The sequence below is a fragment of the Leucopleurus acutus genome (assembly GCF_964270905.1).
Source record: "Leucopleurus acutus genome assembly, chromosome: 1".
Taxonomy (NCBI): Eukaryota; Metazoa; Chordata; class Mammalia; order Artiodactyla; family Delphinidae; genus Leucopleurus; species Leucopleurus acutus.
The window spans coordinates 76633862-76655071 of NC_139142.1; the positions used below are offsets into that span (position 1 = coordinate 76633862).

Sequence of the window (21210 nt, forward strand, 5' to 3'; positions counted from 1 at the left end):
AACAATTCACATATCACTGGAGTCCCAGGAGAAGAGAGGAAGAAAGAGGCAGAAAGCTTATTTAAAGAAATAATGGCTGAGAACTTCCCAAACCTGGGGTGATATTTGGACATCCAAGTTCATAAAGCTGCTATGTCACCCCCAAATTTCAATCCCAAACCATCTTCTCTAAGACACAATGTGATAAAACTGTCTAAAGCCAGAGACAAAGAGAAAATTTTAAAATTAACAAGAGAAAAAAATTTCTTTCAATGCAAGGGAACCCCCAATAGACTATCAGTGGATTTCTCAGCCAAAACCTTGCAGACCAGGAAAGAATGGAATGATATATTCAAAATGCTGAAAGAAGAAAACTGCCAACCAAGAATACTGTACCCAGCAAATTGTATTTCAGGAAGGAAGGTGAGATAAATGCTTTCCCAAACAAATAAAAGTGGGGGGAATTCATCACCACTAGGCCTTACTTATAAGAAATGCTGAAAGGAGTTCTTCAAACTGAAATGAAAGGATACTAATTAATAACATGAAAATATATCACACACTGTTAAAGCTAAGTATATAGTCAGATCCAGAATACTCTAATACTGTAAGGAAGGAAATAAGACAGAGCAGAGCAGAAATAAATGAATTGAGAATGGAAAACAATAAAAATTATCAACAAAACTAACAGCTGACTTTTTGAAAAGATAAACAAAATTGACAAGCCTTTAACTAGACTTACCAAGAAAAAGAGAGAAGACTCAAATAAATAAGATTATAAATGAAAGAAGAGACATTACAACTGATAACACACAAACAGAAAGGATCAGAAGAGACTACTATGAACACTTATATGCCAACAAATTGGACAACCCAGAAGAAACTGAAAAATTCCGGACACATAGAAGAAAACATAGTGGGTAAGCTCCTTGACAGGGTCTTGGCAATGATTTTTCTGGATATGACACCAGAACCAAATATTGACAAGTGGGACTACATTAAATTAAAAAAAACTTCTGTATAGCAAAAGAAACAATCAACAAAATGAGAAGACAACCTACAGAATATGAGAAAATATTTGCAAACCATATATCTAACAAGGAGTTAATATACAAAATATATAAGGAACTATAAAAACTCAACAGCAAAAACAAAAACAAATAATCTGATTTAAAATGGGCAAAGGATCCACATAGACATTTTTCCAAGACATGCAAATGGCTAACAAGTACGTGAAAAGATGCTCAACATCACTAATCGTCAGGGAAATGCAAATCAAAACCACAATGAGATATCACCTCACACCTGTTGAATGGTTATTATAAAAAACAAAAACAAAAAACCAAGGAATAACAAATGCTGGTGAGGATATGGAGAAAAGGGAATCTTTGTGCATTGCTGGTGGGAATATAAATTGGTGCAGCTAATATGGAAAACAGAGTTGAGGTTCCTCAAAAAAATTATAAATCCAACAACCAAATGATCCAGCAATCCCACTTCTGGATATATAGCCAAAGGAAATGGAATCACTATCTCAAAGAGATATCTGCATCCTTATGTTCACGGCAACATTACTCACAATAGCCAAGACATAGAAATAAAAGTCTAATAGATAAAGAAAATGTGGTATGTATACACATATATACAGACACACACAAAGGAATATTATTTAGCCATAAAAAGAAGGAAATCCTGCCATTTGCAACAACATGGATGGCTCTTGAAGGTATAATGCTAAGCGAAGTAAGACAGAGAAAGACAAGTATTGTATAATCTCACTTATGTGTCAAATCTAAAGTAATCCAACTCATAGAGACAGAGAGTAGATTGATGGTTACCAGGTTGGGGGAAGTGAGAGAAATGGAAGATGTTGGCCAAAGGGTACAAACTTTCAGTTATAAGATGAATAAGTTTTGGGGATCTAATATACAGCATGGTGACCATAGTTAACAATACTGTATGGTGAAAGTTACTATGAGAGTTACTATGTGAAAGTTACTATGAGAGTAGAGCTTAAATGTTCTCACCGTTAACAACAACAACAACAAATGGTAATTATGTGAGGTGAAGTATGCATGAACTAACCTTATTTTGGTAAACATTTTGTAATATCAAATCATAACATTGTACACGTTAAACTTATATAACATTATATGTCAGTTATATCTCAATAAGGATGGAAAAAATGTGATATATTCCATAGGTTCCCCAAAGTGATTGACTGCAAACCCCTTGCTGACATGTACACCAATTAATATCTTTTATAAAAATGTTCCTTGGAACACTAGTTTTGGGAAACTCTATAATAAAATCATACTATCTTTTCAATTCTTCCGTCTGCTAAGAGGAAACTGCCTGGATAGCAGGTGGAGTGACATGGAGAACCTGTGTGCTTTTTGGGAGAGTATAAGTTTTGCAAAGTTAATAAGGACTGATGCCCAATGTCACATGTAGCACAGGGGGAAAACTCTTTATGATCCATGGCTGTGAGGGGCACAGGACTGTGGTGCAGGGGAGCCTGGGTCAGACCCTATCCTTTTGTTGCTCTGGCTGGCTGGACAAGCTGGGGGCACAGAGGCAAAGGAGAAGGAAGGTTTGGTGAGAGATCTCATTGGTCCCAGTCCATCAGCCTCCTTCCAGAGGGCTGGAGTTCAGAAGACTGAGGTCTGGACTAGCCGTACTGATAGGAAATGGGGTACGAGGGTCTCAACGCAGGGGAGCAGGGGAGACAGCAGCCGGCTGGAGCTGGGAGGAGAGGACCCCTCAACACCAGAAAAAGAGCAAGATGCTTCGCCTGTGCAGCCTGCCCTGCAGTAGGAGGCTGGGAGGAGCCCTGCACTGCGGATGGAGTCCTGCTGTGAGCAGGTGGCCCTGGGGAGACTGGCAGAACTCAGCCTCCAGCAGCTTCCCTTACCTTTGTTCAGGGAGGGCAGTTTCAAGGGGATGCTGATGATTCCAACCAAGTCCTCGGTGGGGACCAGGGAGCGCAGGATGGACCTGATCCGGATGGCTTCCCCCTTTCCTGTCTGGATAAGCTGCAAGGTAGGTTTGGAGAGTAAGATAAATGAGGTTCCCACACTCCTGCTTCAGAAGCCTTGTCGGGGGGATGGGGTGGGTACACGTCTATGTTTTCCTAATTGTTCTAGACATGTGTGACCACAGGGAAAAGAGGAGCTTTCTCCTGATTTTCTAGAAGAGCTGCTACTGAGGGAATGACTCTGGCCAAGGAGGGTTAGTGTGTTCCTTTGCTGCGACAGCAGTGGTCACGCCATTTTGGCATCAAGTCTCAGCAGTGAAGGTGCAGCCTGTCCTCAGTGTGACTGCAATACCAGGAGCTCTCGGTGGCTATGACAGGAGTGGTGACAATGTGGCCACGATTCCAGAGCCTGGAATTCTGCTAAATGTAGAAACGACTTAGGAATTTCTATTTCCTAAAAATTTGATTAATGCTGGGACTAGGGCAATAAAAGGGGTGTAGAGGATGTCAGAGAGAACGTGAACATCTCAAGGGAATTATCCGGGGACGGATAACCTGAGCCTTATGGCCACAGGTGGGATGTACAGGTGCACATCCTCTTGGATCTGGGGGCAGCAGGTGCGCTTCTGGGCACAGGCTGTTAGCCAGCAATGGAACCGTCATGAGCTCAGGACAGACTCTACCCAGGAGGGAGGTGGATGACATGCTGAGACATAATGCTTGAAGGACTGGAGACAGGAGAACACCTGTGTGTGACCCTAGCTGCCACCTCTCATTCCTGTGGGCAGAGGGGAGGCTGTCAGTGATGACGGCATCAGCCCTCCCCCTCACTAACAGAGGAGGGGCCAGGGGAGAAATGTGTGTGTGTGTGTGTGTGTGTGTGTGTGTGTGTGTGTGTGTGTTTATAAGGTATTGAATCTGAGGGGCAGTAAGCAAGGAGGAAACGCCTTCCCAGTGGGGCTCTGATGACTTAGCTCTCCCATGCGGCCTGTCTTCCCGAGACTAGGCAAACGGTGTAACCTGCTTTTTGAAGTGATTACAGGTGGTCTGGGGAAATGACACCCTGCCCCAAGACTGTAGGACACCCCAGTATTTCCCTAGCCCCCTTTCAAGCTTCCTTTATTTGTTTAAGGGCACAGAAATGGAAAGATGGGCCTATGTGGGTAAGGTACAAGTTCCACAGTGGGAACTAGAATAGCCTCACTTCGAAGCTTTAGACTTTCTCCTCTCCACAGTACTTTTATCCTAGATTCTTCCATATTGGAATAGTTTCCCTAAACACTTGTAGATGGATTTGCAAACAGGCTACATCATTTATTAGATAAGACCATGACAAACTGGAAGAAAGGTAAGAGTGAATGCTTTAACGCAATGTCTTTCAAACTGTAGTCATGACCAATTAGTGGGCTGTAACCTCATTTAGTGGACTGCCACCAGCATTAAAAAGCATGAAATAAATTAGTATAGAATAGAAAATATTAGAGTGCATTATCCATAGTAAGGATAAACTTTGTTTCTGGAATATATGTATACTAGGTTGCAATGTAAATTGTACGTCTTACTATGATCAAAACAAATTTTTTTTTTTTTTTTGGTCAGAAAGAAAGTTTGAAAGCCACTACTTTAATTGATTCTGTCTTTCATTAGCATTAAACAAATACAACATATCCACTGTTCTCCTGGCAGTGACCAAATATATAACCTCATCCATACCAGAAACCACTGTTTATGTCATCCCAATCTGCACTGCAAGTACTTTCAGGAGACGCTCTGACATAATCCAAAGGCAGTGAGCACTGCGGAGAGAGGCAGGCGCCTGAGCCCTGAATGAGCAAAGCCAACAGTTCTTTTAAAGAGTTAACCAAGTATTTTTTTAAATATAAAAAGCTATCTTTTCTGTTTTCCTACAAGAAGTAATTATTTCCTGTCTCACTTATGATGTGAGTCTTTATGAGAAATAAGGCCAATCTCTTTCTCCACCCCCAGCAGAGAGGGAAAAAGGAAGGTGAAAACATAACTTTTTTGCGGTTTGCGGGCCTCTCACTGTTGCGGCCTCTCCCATTGCGGAGCACAGGCTCCGGACGCGCAGGCTCAGCGGCCATGGCTCACGGGCCCAGCCGCTCCGCGGCATGTGGGATCCTCCCAGACCGGGACACGAACCCGTGTCCCCTGCATTGGCAGGCGGACTCCCAACCACTGCGCCACCAGGAAAGCCCTAGAAACAATTTTTTTAGTATGTCTGTAAAGCTTACCTCTGGGAAATAAGCAAACATGAACCGTGACTACCTTCCTGATGCCTGATACCATGGTTGTCAAGAAAGGATTTTCCATGTGGAGTGTCCTGATAGACACAATCAAGAAATCAAGTTGGTCACATTTTGACCAAGTTGAGGCATAGGAAAACATAGTTTTGGGAGGCTTTTGAAACAGAACATGTATCAGATATGCCCTATTAGTGTCACAGAGAAATCACACAACGCAGAGATCTTCCCAGGAGTCATTCCCTGGAAAACTGTAGAATCAGGTACGAGAGATGGAAACCACTTTTGATATTGGCTAAAAGGAACAGAGAGAAAGGCATGTTCACAAATGTCAGAGTCGGAAGAAGAAATGACATTCATGAAATCTACAGTGTTCCTGGTTCAAGCCCCTCAAATCCGCTCTCTGGAAACTCATCACTTACGTGCATTTCAGGAGCACAGCGGCCCAGCAGATCTATAAGAGCCGAATAAAATGACATAATTGCATTGCCCATGTGCACAACCTCTTCTTCATCTTCATGGTCCTCCGTGCTGCTGAGAGAGAACCAACACAAGGAGGTGTAGGCAGCCTGGCAGGTGGGGCCATGTTTTAGACACGATATAGAAACACTTTCTCTGCTCACCCTGGGCATCACACATCCTTTCCGCTGGGCTCCTTCTCTCCCTCTAGCTGTCAATAAGATGGTTTAACTCACCAGGCTCAAGGGACCCAAATATTTGTTCATGACATTCCTAGGGTCCCATGAACTTTACCGACATGAATGCATCATGCAGACCACACATACTCATGGAGCTGCACTGTGACCCCCAAAGCTCCTACCAACCATTCCTTCCCTTTTCCTTCCTTAACAGACATGGAAAGCACATTGGACAAGAAGTCAGAAGGGTCAAGTCCAGGTCCTGGCCCTGTTGCTAACAAGCTATTTGACTCTGGGCCTCAGTTTTTCTCATTTTACATGAGAAATTTAAGACAGTTTATGTTCGGGATTCTATCTAACTCTACCAGATCACCTACCAGAACTAATAACCATCCCCGCCCCCCCCCCCCCCCCCAAAAAAAAGGAGCCACTGGCTGCAAAGTTACCTCTGCTGAGTTATATCCCATCTCTAGATTCTGGGGTCTAATCTAGAGGCTGCAATAAAAGGGAAATGTTCACGAGACATAATGAAAGGAAGGTCACAAGGCAATCTGATAACGTACTATGTCTTTAACCATTAAATACCAAGATTTTTTTTTTTGCGGTACACGGGCCTCTCACTGTTGCGGCCTCTCCCGTTGCGGAGCACAGGCTCCGGACGCGCAGGCTCAGTGGCCATGGCTCACGGGCCCAGCCGCTCCGCGGCATGTGGGATCTTCAATATTACATTAACATGCCACTCCGCGGCATGCGGAATCTTCCCGGACCGGGCACGAACCCGTGTCCCCTGCATCGGCAGGCGGACTCTCAACCACTGTGCCACCAGGGAAGCCCTAAATACCAAGATTTTTACTGCTGTGGTTTTTCACATTCTGCAGCTTTCTTTTTACCTAAGGAATCAAATTGAACACTTTCGGAAGCGGGAGTGCAGGGTACTCCCTCTTCTTAAAAGTGAGGTATGAGATGGGACACCGAGGTTCAAAATATTGAAGGGAACGGGCTGGGGTTAGACAGTGACTGGAACCCTGTTGGTCCAGGCCTCTTAGCCTGGATACAGCTTCCTCCCATGGGGATGCCACAGGGAGGCGCAGCGAGGGCTGAAAGAGCTTGCTGACTCCTCCATTTGCCAACTGGCCTGAGTGGAGTAGGAGAAATGCAAAGGGATGAAAATGATACTGATCACTAGGCTTACTGGGAGTCAAGATAACAGCAAGCTTGACACAGTGACCTAAAATGTGTGAGCCACAACTGCAGAGCGCCTGTGCTTCCTCTGCCAGGGGGAGGTTATGGACGTTTGCTTTACTGTGCGTGTACTGAGAATATTTCAGAGCTCGACAACCATACTGGGGTGAGAAGGCAATTCATTCACTTACACTTCTCTCTTGTACCCCTGCGAGGGGAGGTCGAGGGCTGGGTTCTCAGAGATCTTAATGGCGCCTTGCATGGCCGCCAACAGACCATTTCCTCCTTCACCCCGCAGGGCCGGGCCGAAGCACTCGGGGCGTCTGATGAGCAGCTTGACCACGACGCTGGCGTTTTCTTCCACACTTTCACCTAAGGGAAAGAAGCATTATTACCATCTCATTGGAGAGAACAACCCCGGAATTGATTTCTTTTTGGCCACGCCAGGTGGCTTGGTTCCCAGACCAGGGATTGAACCCATGTCCTCAGCAGTGACAGTGCAGAGTCCTAACCACTGGACCACAAGGGAATTCCCCCAGATTTGATTTCTAATTGACGAGGCTGGGAGGACAGTATTTGTTGATCTTGTCACATACTCTTAAGATTAGGAGGTAATACTGATGCAGAGAGAGGGGAGCTTTGATAAATTACATCAGACTCTATTTATTTGAAGTATTACGATTAACTGATATAGAACAGTCTTACTTCTCAGTTCAGGATTTTGTGCTATTCACATTATTTCGTTTTATTTAGGTCCTCAGAGGGCAAGAAATACACTACTGAGTCTGCCATGGATTACTGATTAATTCACAAGTGACTTTACCTCTTTATTAACTCCCTGAGGGGTGCTTAATAGGTATTTCCTTCCTTCCTTTGAGAGGAGGTAAGATGGTAACTCAATCGGGTGTGCCTCAATTAACATCCCGAGAAGTGACATGCTAGCTCCTGAGCTGTCTTCTCTCAGAGTCTAATACATATGCTAGAACAACCAGCTCTGTGGGGATGAACCTCAGGGCATTTCTGAAATCATTTATCCAGGTGAGAATCTACTTGGTAAAGTTATCTTGGTTACTCTTAGACTAGCTCTGTGGGGAGCTAAAGGTTGGACAATTGTATTTTGCTGGTATTTTTCTTTGGAAGAACCATAGACAACTATAGACAGGGTATCATTTCCCAAAGAAATAATTAAGCAGTGAACTATGACACGTAGAGAGGGATAGCCAATGCTTCTCAGAGCCAATATTTATAATCAAAAGTAGTTTTACAGCTTGTTCAAACAATTTCATGAAACACACTTTCTGTCTCAGTGTCTCAGATGACAACTTAATTTGTGTCTAAGAACTTATCCCTGGGCTAATAAGAAGCCTCAAAGACAAGACTTTTTGATGTTGTATATTGGATGAAGCCTAAAGAAAAACTTTTAAATAAGATCATTAGATATTATTAGAGGATTGAGCTCTATAATAGATAGCATCTTGATATGCTGTGGTAATAGTAATTATTTATTCTTGCATTAAAATTTTCCTCCAATCTTAGCAGGTTAAGGCAGTAACTATTATTTCACAGTTTCTGTAGTCAGGAATTCGGGAGTGACTAAGTGAGGTGGTCCTGGCTTGGGATCTCCTATGAGGTTGCAGTAAAAATGCCAGCCAGCGCTGCAGTCTCCTGAAGGCGTGACTGGACGTGGAGTATCAGCTTCCACGCTCACTCACATGGCTGTTGGCAGGAGGCCTCAGTTCCTCACCATGTGACCTCTCCATAGGGCTCCTTGAGTGTTCTCATGACATGCCAGCTGGCTTCCCACAGAGCAAAGGATCCAAGAGAGAGGGTAAGGCAGAAGCTGCAATACCTTTTACAACTTTGTCACATACTGTCACTTCTGCCATATCCTATTCATGAGAAGTGATTCACTGAGTCCAGCTCACACTCAAAGGGAGAAGAAGGGCTTCCTTGGTGGCGCAGTGGTTGAGAGTCCGCCTGCCGATGCAGGGGACACGGGTTCGTGCCCCGGTCCGGGAAGATCCCACATGCCGCAGAGCGGCTGCGCCCCGTGAGCCGGGGTCGCTGAGTCACTGAGCTTGCGCTTCCGGAGCCTGTGCTCCACAATGGGAGAGGCCACAACAGTGCGAGGCCTGCGTACCGGAAAAAAAATAAAAAAGGGAGAAGAAGCAGGTTCCATCTTTTGGAAAAAGGAGCATGGAAGAATTTATAGATATATTTTAAAACTATCACAGGAGTTTAAGTTCTGTTTGATGAAAAATTTGATGAATCAACTTAGAGTAGAGCATTCGAATGGGAACCCATAAAATATGGCTTCTCTTCCAGATTTTTAGCAAATCCCTGTGTGAGTATGTACACTGCACAGTCTCACTGGGTCTCATTTGCCCTGTTGAGATGTTTGTGCCTCTTCTAGTTTTAGAGTGAGTCTATTAGTTTAACCTATATGCAGAGATTTCCTCCACCATGTCCACAGCATCAGAAGGGCTGAGCTTGCTGTTCAGATATTTGAAACTAACTTGTGCCCACACAAACTCACAAGTGAACACACTGCTGTGTCTCACAGCCCTGGAGAGTCTACCTGTAGTCCTGGTCAAGAGCTTGGCCTGCTGACGTCCTCTTTTATCACTTGACCTTCTACAGCACAGGTAAAATTCAGGATTGTAAGTATATACCTCTGTAAGTTTTAGAACTGTGTAACTAGATTCAGAATATTTCATTAAACTGAATTTATACAGCCCATCAGCATGCATGCACTATTTTATAGCTCAATCCTTCAAGAGGAGACTGAAATTTTTATAAAGAAGTTTTTCTTCGGGTTTCATCTAATATAACATCAAAAGAGAATTTGTTTTTAATTAAACCAGAATCCATGTGAAGAAAATTCTCAGGAGGTGCTATAAAGGGAAAATAATCACAATAATGGTATGGTGGAATGAATCAGGGCAGGAAAGGAACCCAAGGACGAGGTTGAGTGATACCGTACAGTTTACAGAAGAGCTCAGATAAAGAGGTGATGCTAAGTCTTAAGGACATATTTTCCTATGAGGTGATACATGTGAAGAGTACATGAGGGGTTATGAGAAGTGACAGGAGACATGCTCTAGAAGTTCTGCCCTGAAGTCAGATACATGATACATGATACATGATACATGATACATGATAGAGTTTAATCACAGAGGGATACTTAAAGAAAAGCACCATGATCATCAGCATATTTGAAAGCAAATATTCTTAGTTACAGACATAACTCACAGCTGGCTACTTTCAAATGTTGTTCGCCCACAAAACTTACCAGGTAGCACACTCTTAGTTGTTATTTTCTATGACAAGAATAATGAAGCTAAAACTTTGAAATTGTAAGTGTCAAAAAATGGAGAAAAAACCCAACCCTGTTAGTCAAGCTTATTTAAACACTGTGCTCTGATTCTTTCAGTTCTCAGAATGGAAACACTTGTGGGTCAGCCCTTGTCTTTACCAGCACACTGAAATTAACTTAGCTCTTTCCGAAGCCATCAGCATCATGGAATTTGACGGAACGTGGACCACAATGTCCAAAAGAATTTGAAAAATTAGGCTATGAGTTCTATATTGAGTTTGCTATTGAAATTCATTTGCCAAATTAGCCTTATTTTATCTGAATTTCAGGTCTTCAAATCTAAGCTAATTAGGTTGGAGCTACAATGGACCCAGGAAGCCGTCGCTTGATCACTGAATTGTGGTCAGTCCGTGGGGGATGCAGAGGGCGCCCTGCAATAGGAAGGAACTGAAGTGCAACTATTGATGCTAACTGGAGAGGGGACCAAGGAAAAGAATTTCTCAAGGCTTCACAAGGTAGAGAGGATGGCCTGATTAGAAGAGAGAGAACATTCTCTTCCTAATTACCTGTAGTTCAGGAAGTTGGACTGCCAACCAAATCCACAGTGGGGAAGCTGAATACTGACCTTGAGGGCATTTTTCAAGGGAGAGAGAGATCTGAGGTAAGCTAGCTTTGCCCAGGGGCTTACAGCAATGTTTTTGCTGGAGTTCCAAATGAATAATAAGCTTAATAGCAGTGTGTGTGTTCACAGAGCCTTTCTTCAAAGGCTCTCAACACTGCCTTCGCATTAGGACCTTCTTTTCAATGTTCCTAAGAAGCTGGATGGAAATGGGATGATTCTCCCCATTTTAACCAGAAGCGGTCATTCTCGCCACAGGGATGATTAGGAAGGATGAAATGATTTTACCTTCCGCCCATCGCTTTTCTTACTCTCTCTATTCTAAACACAATCCCTGTTTTAAGTTCCTTTGCCTGGAGCTTTGCCTTTCTCATTCCTTTGACATTAAACCTTGATCTAGGTAACTCCACTTCATCCTTCAGGACCAGCTTAAGCTTGGAAGCCCCAGAGTCCTCTCAAATACCCTATCCTCTTCCTTAAAGCACCGCACACAACTATAATGAATGAATTGTTTGTACCTGTTTCTACTTTTCTCACTAGACCGTATATTTAATAAGAACAGGGTTCGTGTCTGAACCATCTAACCCTGTATGCTCGAGCCTCTTGTTAACATCATGTAGAGGTTTGAAGTGATCAGATGGAACGCTGAGGGTGACTCTCCATCACTGCTTTATCAGACCAATTATCAGCCTTTGTTTGCAGGAAGCAAGGCTGTCCGTTTCCTAGGATTATAAATTTGAGGACATCTTAGACATTTTAATCCTAACCATCCCCGGTCATCAGTACCAATCACACTGAAGAATGGTTATTACATCTTTTTCTAACTCTAAAAACATGAATATACGAACCAGCTGATTCTGTTAAGCATTCATTCCTACTCTGCCCTTCAAAGCTAACATGCTACTTTGTATCCTTGATCCTAAAAGACTTTTCTTCCACTGTTATTGAGACATAAACGACACATCCTAAACGTTTCATGGCTCCCAGCTCAACGCCCCCCAGCATGCTCTCCCCCAGCTACTCTGTTAAACTATGCCCATTTCTTTCTTCAAGATGTTATTCAACATTTGCCTTCTTCTTCCCCAGGCACTCCTATATTCACTTCACCAGATTCCAATAAGCACCATCACTTCTGGCCTGCCAACAGTCACACGTCTCACTACGTAGGTAGGTGTAGTTGAGTTTTTAGTATGTGTGTACGTTGCCGATAATTTTACTTGGCTTTGCTCTGTTTGCTGCTTTGATTCGTAAGTGACTTCAGGGCAGAACTTCTAGAGCATGTCTCCTGTCACTTCTCATAACCCCTCATGTACTCTTCACATGTCATATGATGGATGCCCAGCTTATGACCACTGATGACCAAGCTGCCTAGGGAAACAAGATTCAGCAAAGCTAGGACATGCTGTGTTCCTCACAGATAAGCTTGTAGCCTGAGGAAGATATCACTAAAATACTCCGAGGACGCTAACGAGGCACAGAATTACTTTTGCTTTCTTTTTGAGGATTTGTAAGGAATCTTTTCCTACTTGGTGCTACATTAGGAAGGGATTAATCAGACACCCAGACACATCTGTGTGTACACTGGCTATAAAGTTTGCAACTCCTGGGTTAATAGAAACTTGTCAGCTTCAGGACTCCTAGCGTTAAACACAACCCAAGGCTTCCCAGCAAGCTAATAAAAATAAAGTGGAGAAAATGATATGCTTTAAGAAGAAGATTTAACACCAACTGTAATAGAAACTAGTAAAATAACGTTAGAAAGAATTTTCTAATTCTATTATTTTGATATAGCAAGAGCTTTTTAAAATTTTTTTACTTTTTTAAAACATCTTTATTGGAGTAAAATTGCTTTACAATGTTGTGTTAGTTTCCGCTGTACCACAAAGTGAATCAACTATATGTATACATATATCCCCATATCCCCTCCCTCTTAGCAAGAGCTTTTGATTTGCCTTCAAAAAAAATTTTTTTTTAAACATTAGCACCAAACAGAAATTAAATAATTCCACAATTACTGATCAGCTCAAAGGAGGAAATGCTATTTCTCCTTGTTCATTAGGGAGGACGTGTTATCAAGGCAATACTACACAATGGTTTGAGTACAGTTTGGCCTCTGGAGCCAAACTGCTCTGGTTCAAATCTTAGGAAAAGTCTTACTAGCTGTGTGATTCTGGGAAAGGTGCTTAATCTCTCTCAGCAGAGGGGTGTTTATCCATAAAATGATAAAGATAACTGTATCTAACTCATTGGATTGTTGCATCAAATGAATAAGTTAATACATATAAAATTGCTTTGAACCATGCCTGGCACATGAAAATGCTAAGTGTTAGCTGTTATTACCACCGCCACCATCCTCACCACGCACTACCACCTACCACAGTCACCCCTACAACCCACTATGACCATCTGCCACCCAGCCATCATATACCACCACCACTACCATCACCCACTATGACCACCCCTACCATCACTCACCACTACCCACGAAACGTTGTCACCACACGTACCATCACTAACCACCACTCACCTTGATCACCTCACAAAACCCACGATGGCCACCACTCAACCATCATATCCCCACAATCACTACCCACTATTACTACCCTCACTATGACTCACCCACCATCACCACCTACCACCCACCGACCCCCACCATCACCCATCACCCACCATAACCACTCCCGTTATCTATCATGATCACCCATAACACCTTCATCTTTCGCTGCTGAGCAGAGGCCACAGAAGTGGCCGGGAAGTCCTTTGTAATCACCTCTGAGATATAAAGACTTTGAAATAAAGATGTAAAGACAAAGAGCTTTGAGATCCCAAGGAATCTGTTTATGAGCGTCTTCCCATTTCAAATGTCCTAATACTCTTGTAAGGATCACAAAAACAATGCCAACTAACACAACTGTAGGCTTACTACATTTCTGGCAGTGTGCTAATCTGAGTTCTCCATGGATTACTTCATTTAAGCCCCACCACAACTCTGTGAGTTATATGCAACCCACGAGGCTAGGAAAGTTTTAGTAACTTGCCTAAATTCACAGAGCTAGTGATGGAGCCATATCTGAACCCAAGATACTCCAGCCTCCAGCCCAACCTCTTCCATGTCATTCTGCTGTGACTGAGCCACTCTATCTCCTCTAGGTGCTCAATAAGATTCTAATTTTTTCTTTTTCCATACTTGCCATCCCTCTCTCTTTCATGCTCTCCCCTGTGACAGTCCACTCCTACCATTTCAACTGCAGGTGACCCGCAAGTCTACTCGGTCCCAATCTGTTGCCTGATTGATCTCCATCCTATTGCCCCAATTAGGGGCATCTCCATTTGGGGTTTGCAAATCATTACCTGAATCACACAAGCTCATTACCCTCCATCTCAAACCATTTTCTCCTTTTGACCATCCTTATTTCTTTTCTCCCTACCCTTAAATCTCTAAGCTTCAGGACTTCCCTGGTGGCACAGTGGTTAAGAATCCACCTGACAATGCAGGGGACAAGGGACATGGGTTCAATCCCTGGTCCGGGAAGATCCCACATGCCGTGAAGCAACTAAGCCCATGTGCCACAACTACTGAGCCTGTGCTCTACAGCCCGTAAGCCACAACTACTGAGCCCACGTGCCACAACTACTGAAGCCCGTGCACTCCAGAGCCCATGCTCCGCAGCAAGAGAAGCCACCGCAATGAGAAGCCCGTGTACCGCAAAGAGGAGTAGCCCCCACTGGCCGCAACTAGAGAAAGCCCGCGTGCAGCAATGAAGACCCAACACACACACACACACAAAATCTCTAACCTTCAAAGTGACTTCTGTTCCTTTTCTCCCAACATACCCAGGGCCCAGCCACCAGAGTCATCGCCACCAGCGAGTCCTGTAAGTTCTGTCTCTGCAATTTATTTCCAGCTGATCTCCTCCATCCCATTCCCATCACCACCATTATAATTCAGAAACTCATTATCCTAACCTGGGCACAGAAGCTCCCAGTGGTTGCCATCAATCTCTCTTCTTTCCCAGTTCTCTGCACACTGAATCAAGACAAAACTCTTCAGCTTGGCATTTAGATTCTCCCTAGTATAGCTGCCTACCTACCTTTTAAACCTCATCTCTTACCACTGTCAACCATGTATCTATCCTCTAGATCAGCCAATCACTGCATTTCCTAAGCACGTGTGCTTTAGCTCTCAGGCCACTGTTCAAGCTTCTCCCTACCTGGATCACCTCTTCTGCATCTCTGCATCTGGAAATCTGACCCTTCAAAGCTCATCTCTAATATCACCTCCCCCAGGAGGCTTTTTCTGATCTCAACAGGATGTGAGCTTCCCCTCATGAAATCCTCTATCACTCTGTCCCTACCTTACTCCACTCCTTATTACAGTGACCTCTCTCCATGCCTGTTCCACTTACTAGACTGTTAATTCTTTCAATGCAAAAGCCAACATCCTTTGCCAAGACCAAATGTGGCCTTTATATAATAGAGACACAATAAACATTAAAGTGCACATATCTTCCTACTGATGGTCTAATAGATTTGCTAGAATGTATTGCACTATGAAATCGTACTGCAGAGAATATATTAAAAAGACATAAAATAATCTGAAAGCAAAGAGGGTGGACCAAATGCTTTTGGTTTAGAGTTTAGCTGAATATGGTAGTACCTAATAAGCATAAGGAAGTTTTGGAATTTGGCCATCCAGGTAAGACCATAGCCAGTGGACTCCTCTACCTTCATAACCCATGTGGACAGTCCCACTAATTGACTCATAAAGCACTTGATCTTGACTGTGAAGGTGGCCAACATGAATAAATGGGTCCTGCCTGTATCTGGTTTGTGTCATACAGTCTATTTACATAATTTGGTGACATTTATGAATCTTTAAAATCTAGTTAACAAAAAATTTCCCTTTATTACCACAGTAACTCTGCGTTAATTCTGGACATGCAATCATCTGGATTAGAAGTAAGACAGACTATTAGAGGATGCTCTGAAACTGGCCTCAGAGGAAGAAAATGGAGTTTAGCAATGCTGATGATGGACAGACAGGAGGGACAGTGACGAACACGCAGAGAGAGAAGCAGAAGGCCTGAGCTCCTAAAAACTTGGCTGGATGAGTCCCAGGGAAACAAGAGGTAGACATCTCAAGGTCTGTCACCAAGTCAGGAAAGGGGAAAAACCGGGACAACGGAAACCATTCAAGTATTAAGAATAGAGTGCATTATGGTGTAGGAAAATAAGCAGGGGTGGGGTGGGGAGGGGAAGGAAGACAAGAAGAACACATGGGAATATAATGATCACATCACACCTATATATATATATATATATATATATATATATATACACACACACATATATATATACATGTATGTATATATATACATAAATATATTTTTGCGGTACACAGGCCTCCCACTGCCACGCCCTCTCCCGTTGCGGAGCACAGCCTCCGGACGCGCAGGCTCAGCGGCCATGGCTCACGGGACCAGCCACTCCGCGGCACGTGGGACCTTCCCGGACCGGGGCACGAACTCGTGTCCCCTGCATCGGCAGGTGGACTCTCAACCACCGTGCCACCAGGGAAGCCCCATCACCAATATATTTTTAGGTGAATTCTCATAGTTAGAAAAATCGGCATGATTGTTTATTAGGTGCAATCCCTCTTTGTGATCACTTAACCGGCCCAGCTGGATTTGTTGGCCTGAAACTCCAAACTGGGAAAAGGGAGAACTATTTTAACTACAACGTAAATGTAAGTGAATTAGTATTTTAGCAGAATCTAGGGAGACAAGGTACAGTTTTAAGAAAGTAGTTTACTTATTTTACACAATATTCAGCACATTAAACTAGTGAAAATACAGAATTTGTGTCAACTTGGAATTCACTATAAATGAGAGGTGACTTGTATCAATATTAAGAAGAATAATATTTAGGGTTTCTATAGCAATTTTTTTCTCCTGGGAGTTTAGTTACCTTTAACAGCGATCAGTTATTCCTGATTTTTATTCATCCACCCATCCATCCATCCATCCTTCCTTCCTTCTTTCCTTCCATCCATCCAACCATCCAACCATCCATCCATCCATCCATCCTTCCTCCCATCCATCCATCCAACCAACTAATAGTCTAAGGATCTGGAGGCACACTTGCATTTAATTCTGTGAAACAGGTGAGATCAAGATATTAATAAGCCCCCTCTTTTAGGAGAAGAGGTACAGAGAGATGACAAGCCCAAGCCCATGCAGTGAGTTCCTTGCAGGCTCTGGCACTAGAGCTCAGGACTGTCCATTGGATTCTACTCTTGATCCTTGTCTAGCCTGATTCTCCCTGAGATTTTTCTTCCAGCTGCCACCTACCTATAGAATCTATCATAGTTATGGAGAGGAAGCAGTGCAAAGGATTTCCTTTTCCTAGTATCCACCACAATTATGCCATCCTAGGTCTGAAAAACATGGAAAACTGAGACTCACTGTTCACGAAGACGGCAAACCTCAGGAAGGACAGGTAGCGCTCCCCTTCAATGGGGTTCCAGCCGACATCAGGGTATCCTTTGGCCAGAAGCATGGGGCAGCTCTGTAGGCCACAGCCTGCCAAGTAGGTCACCACCTGCCAAGAACAATACAAAAGTAAGTGCCCAGGTTTTTTGTTTTTTTTTTTTTTTTTATGTAAGTTTTTTACATAGCTATAAGGCAGGCAAAATTCTGGGAACTGAAGGGCTTTCATTTACCTAGAAGCTAGAGAGAGCCCAGGACTTTCCAGGTAAATAATTTAGTAGATTTGAAATTGGAACCTTTTATTCTTCTTTTTTTTTTTTGCCGTACGCGGGCCTCTCACTGCTGTGGCCTCTCCCGTTGCGGAGCACAGGCTCCGGACGTACAAGCTCAGTGGCCATGGCTCATGGGCCCAGCCACTCTGCGGCATGTGGGATCTTCCCAGACCGGGGCACGAACCCATGTCCCCTGCATCGGCAGGCAGACTCTCAACCACTGCACCACCAGGGAAGCCCCCTTTCATTCATTTTTGTTTCCAAGCAGTTGACGAGACTGATGATCACTGCTATGTAGGAACACTCCACGTGCTATAGTTCCATGGATTTTCCAGTTCTGGCAAGAGGGATCTGCCATTTAAAAGTAGGCCTAAGTAGGGTGTCTCTGGGGAGGCAACAGTGGATGCAGGCTGGCCATGTTCATTTGGCCATGCTATTTCAAGACCAAAATGTTCAGTCACTGGTTGACTGGGTGGGCCTTCAACTAATCAGGGGTCCCTAGGTAAGTTCTGGCTCAACAACAGCCGTCCCAAGTCAGGAGCTGAGACGTTCAACGTGGGACGGCTAGCAAAGAGGTCATGGCCACTTAAGGACTAGGATGGGTAGTGTGTTCTCTTCACTTCCAGGTTACCAGACACTTAGCAGAAGATCTCAGCTCTGCGATCTGGTAGAATATTTTAGAATCTCCCTACTTTTCAGAAGGTACCAGTTTAGCAAGTTTAGCAAATAGACCTCCTGTGCTTGAAATGCAGGTGTCATTCTAATTTAGCCTTTGACATTCTATGTACGTGGGGAGAAGAGGGGGGTGTTTTCAATTTTTAGTCCCCAGGGCCTAGCACAGAGTAGGGGCTCAATAAACATTCGTCAAATGACTCATATATTTGCTGACAGCAAATACTCTAAGTCATTTTGAAAGAATGATGGATCTAAGTCAAAACTCAGTAAGAAACTATCATCACACTTTTTCCTACTTAAAGGAGCAAGAATATTATTATGCTTGGAGTTTAGAGTTTGTTTGGTCTTAAACATGTCTGGAAAAGGGCTTCCCTGGTGGCACAGTGGTTAAGAATCCGCCTGCCAATGCAGGGGACATGGGTTTGAGCCCTGGTCCGGGAAGATCCCACATGCCGTGGAGCAACGAAGCCCACGCGCCACAACTACTGAGCCTGCGCTCTAGAGTCTGTGAGCCACAACTACGGAGCCCGCGTGCCTAGAGCCTGTGCTCCACAACAAGAGAAGCCACCACAATGAGAAGCCCGCGCACTGCAACGAAGAGTAGCCTCCACTCGGCGCAACTAGAGAAAGCCCGCGCACAGCAACAAAGCCCCGATGCAGCCATAAATAAGTAAATAAATAAAGTCCGGAAAAGCATTAATAAAAGCAGGAATTAGGCAGAGTTTTCAGGGTTACAGGTGCAGGGCATTTCACTGGCCACAAAAATAAGTGCTCGTGTGTGTGTGTGTGTGTCTGTGTGTGTCTGTGTGTGTCTGTGTGTGGTTGCTGTTCCGTCTCAGGTCTGATTCCTGCTGTGATACATAGAAGGGTGGAATGGAATGGCAGCATTCACTGGTCCTTCGCCTTCTCCCCCAGGGACCACGCTTGGGGCATTTCCTGACACTGGTCTGAGTAAAGCCTGCGCACTGTGCTGAGCCACGAGAACCACCTGAAAAGGAGGCAGCAACCCCATCATCCTCCTCTACAGATCTCCCTGGGTCCCCTTTCTCCCCTCTCCCTGCCTCCTGGCCTCCACTCAACATATCTTGCATCTTCTGAGGGAGGCTTGTGGTCCTTGTCGAGCAGTTATCAACTGAACAGGTGAACGAGGCTGACGCTGGGATGCTGGGCACTGAGGCTTGTGGCACTGTCTTGTCAAGAGAACCGTTAACTGCTTTTAAATACAGGTGTCAGTTATCATCACAGCACCCAGATAAAACCCGTGATATTTATTGCTGTCTAAATGTGTGAAGAGCTGAGCCTGACTGAAGTCTGTCCCACAGAGGCAGAGGCCAGGAATACCCAGGGCATTTACGGAGCAGCTATCACATATCATGCTGCTGGGCGCACAGCTGCTGAATCCCTGCGTGTATGGGGGCAGGGGGGTTGTCTTGTTTCTGTTCCAGTCAGTTCTTCTTATTGAAACCAGAAAGTGTTTTCTAACACATAAACGGTGTTGTGTTGCTCCTCTGCTTGAAGCCCTCCAGTGGCTTCCATGGCTCCAGGCTCTACAGGGAGGTCCCATAATATAATAGGTAAGAGCACGGCCTCTGGAGCCCAGTGCTTTTGACCCCTGGCTCTGACACTTACAAACCCCACGACACTGAGAATGTTCCCTAATCTCTCTGTGCCTCAGTTTCCTCTCCTATAACTAGGGCAACAATAAAAATGCTTGTCCTGAGGGTCATGTGAGTTAATTCCGAGTGGGGTATGTCACACAGTGATTCCGGAGGAGAGTGGACTTCTGTTATTAGCAGCGATGGCAGCACGAGGCCCATTCCTTTCTGCTCGCACTCTGCGCTCTGGTCACACCCAGCTTTCCGAAGTTCAAGCACGCCACGCTCTCCTCTCTGAACTTCAAACATTCCTGGCACGCGCTTCCCCGCGATGTGACCGAGTAGCTTCTGCCCACGCTGGGGGTCATCTCTTTGCTGAGGGCCTTTTCTGATCCCCTTGTCAGGGTCAGGGGCCCACTCCCATCCACATGTCCATGTCTGTGGAGCTGGCGAGCCCAGACCACAGGAGATGCTTGGTCCTAATTATCACACAGCTGCCAGTGACTCACATCCATATATATATATATATATATATATGTAATATATATTATGTGTGTGTGTGTATATATATATATATGTATTTTTTTTTTTTTTTGCGGTTCGCGGGCCTCTCACTGCCGTGGCCTCTCCCGTTGCGGAGCACAGGCTCCGGACGCGCAGGCTCAGCGGCCATGGCTCACGGGCCCAGCCGCCCCGCGGCACGTGGGATCCTCCCGGACCGGGGCACGAACCCGTGTCCCCTGCATCGGCAGGCGGACTCGCAACCACTGCGCCACCAGGGAAGCCCCCCCGCCATATTTTTGTCACACGCTAAAGAGGTTCTGACAGAGACCCAGACTTCCGTCTGCTTTTCCTTGGCCTGGCTGTGCTGTAGGCAGTGGGGAGCAAGCACAGTGCCTCCGCAGGGCCAGTTACCTTCTCGAGGTCTGGTTCCTCTAAGCCCAGCGCTAACTCATTGTTGTCCATCACAGAGGAAGCAGCCACGTCCAGCGGAGTGGATCCTCTCATGGACGGGGAGGCTGAGGAAGGAGGAGAGAAGGAGAAAGAAAGAGAGAAAGAGGCCATCTAGCGCTGAGCTGAGGTTGCAGTGCACAGTAATGGCCAGGAGAGGGCAGCAAACACAAAACCTGGATCACATCGCTGTCCCCTGAGGGGGGCTGCCCACCCCATTTAAGAACAGCTCTATTTGCTATCTTTCCTCCCCACAC

At 44.7% G+C, this 21210-nt stretch overlaps 1 protein-coding gene across 3 annotated transcripts in view; it reads right to left on the reverse strand.

The window, feature by feature from the left end:
• The window catches only part of RYR3 (ryanodine receptor 3), a 557501-nt gene that overhangs the window by 116493 nt on the left and 419798 nt on the right, over positions 1 to 21210 (reverse strand). For 2 of the 3 annotated variants that reach the window (XM_082842046.1, XM_082842047.1), the window contains exons 42-46: positions 20918 to 21021; positions 17437 to 17572; positions 7229 to 7409; positions 5640 to 5751; positions 2894 to 3014 (exon numbers count right to left, since the gene is read on the reverse strand). In XM_082842046.1, the coding sequence (XP_082698172.1) occupies positions 2894 to 3014; positions 5640 to 5751; positions 7229 to 7409; positions 17437 to 17572; positions 20918 to 21021 (654 nt within the window). The remainder of the gene's footprint in view (positions 1 to 2893; positions 3015 to 5639; positions 5752 to 7228; positions 7410 to 17436; positions 17573 to 20917; positions 21022 to 21210) is intronic. The other variant, XM_082842048.1, reaches the window with a different exon arrangement.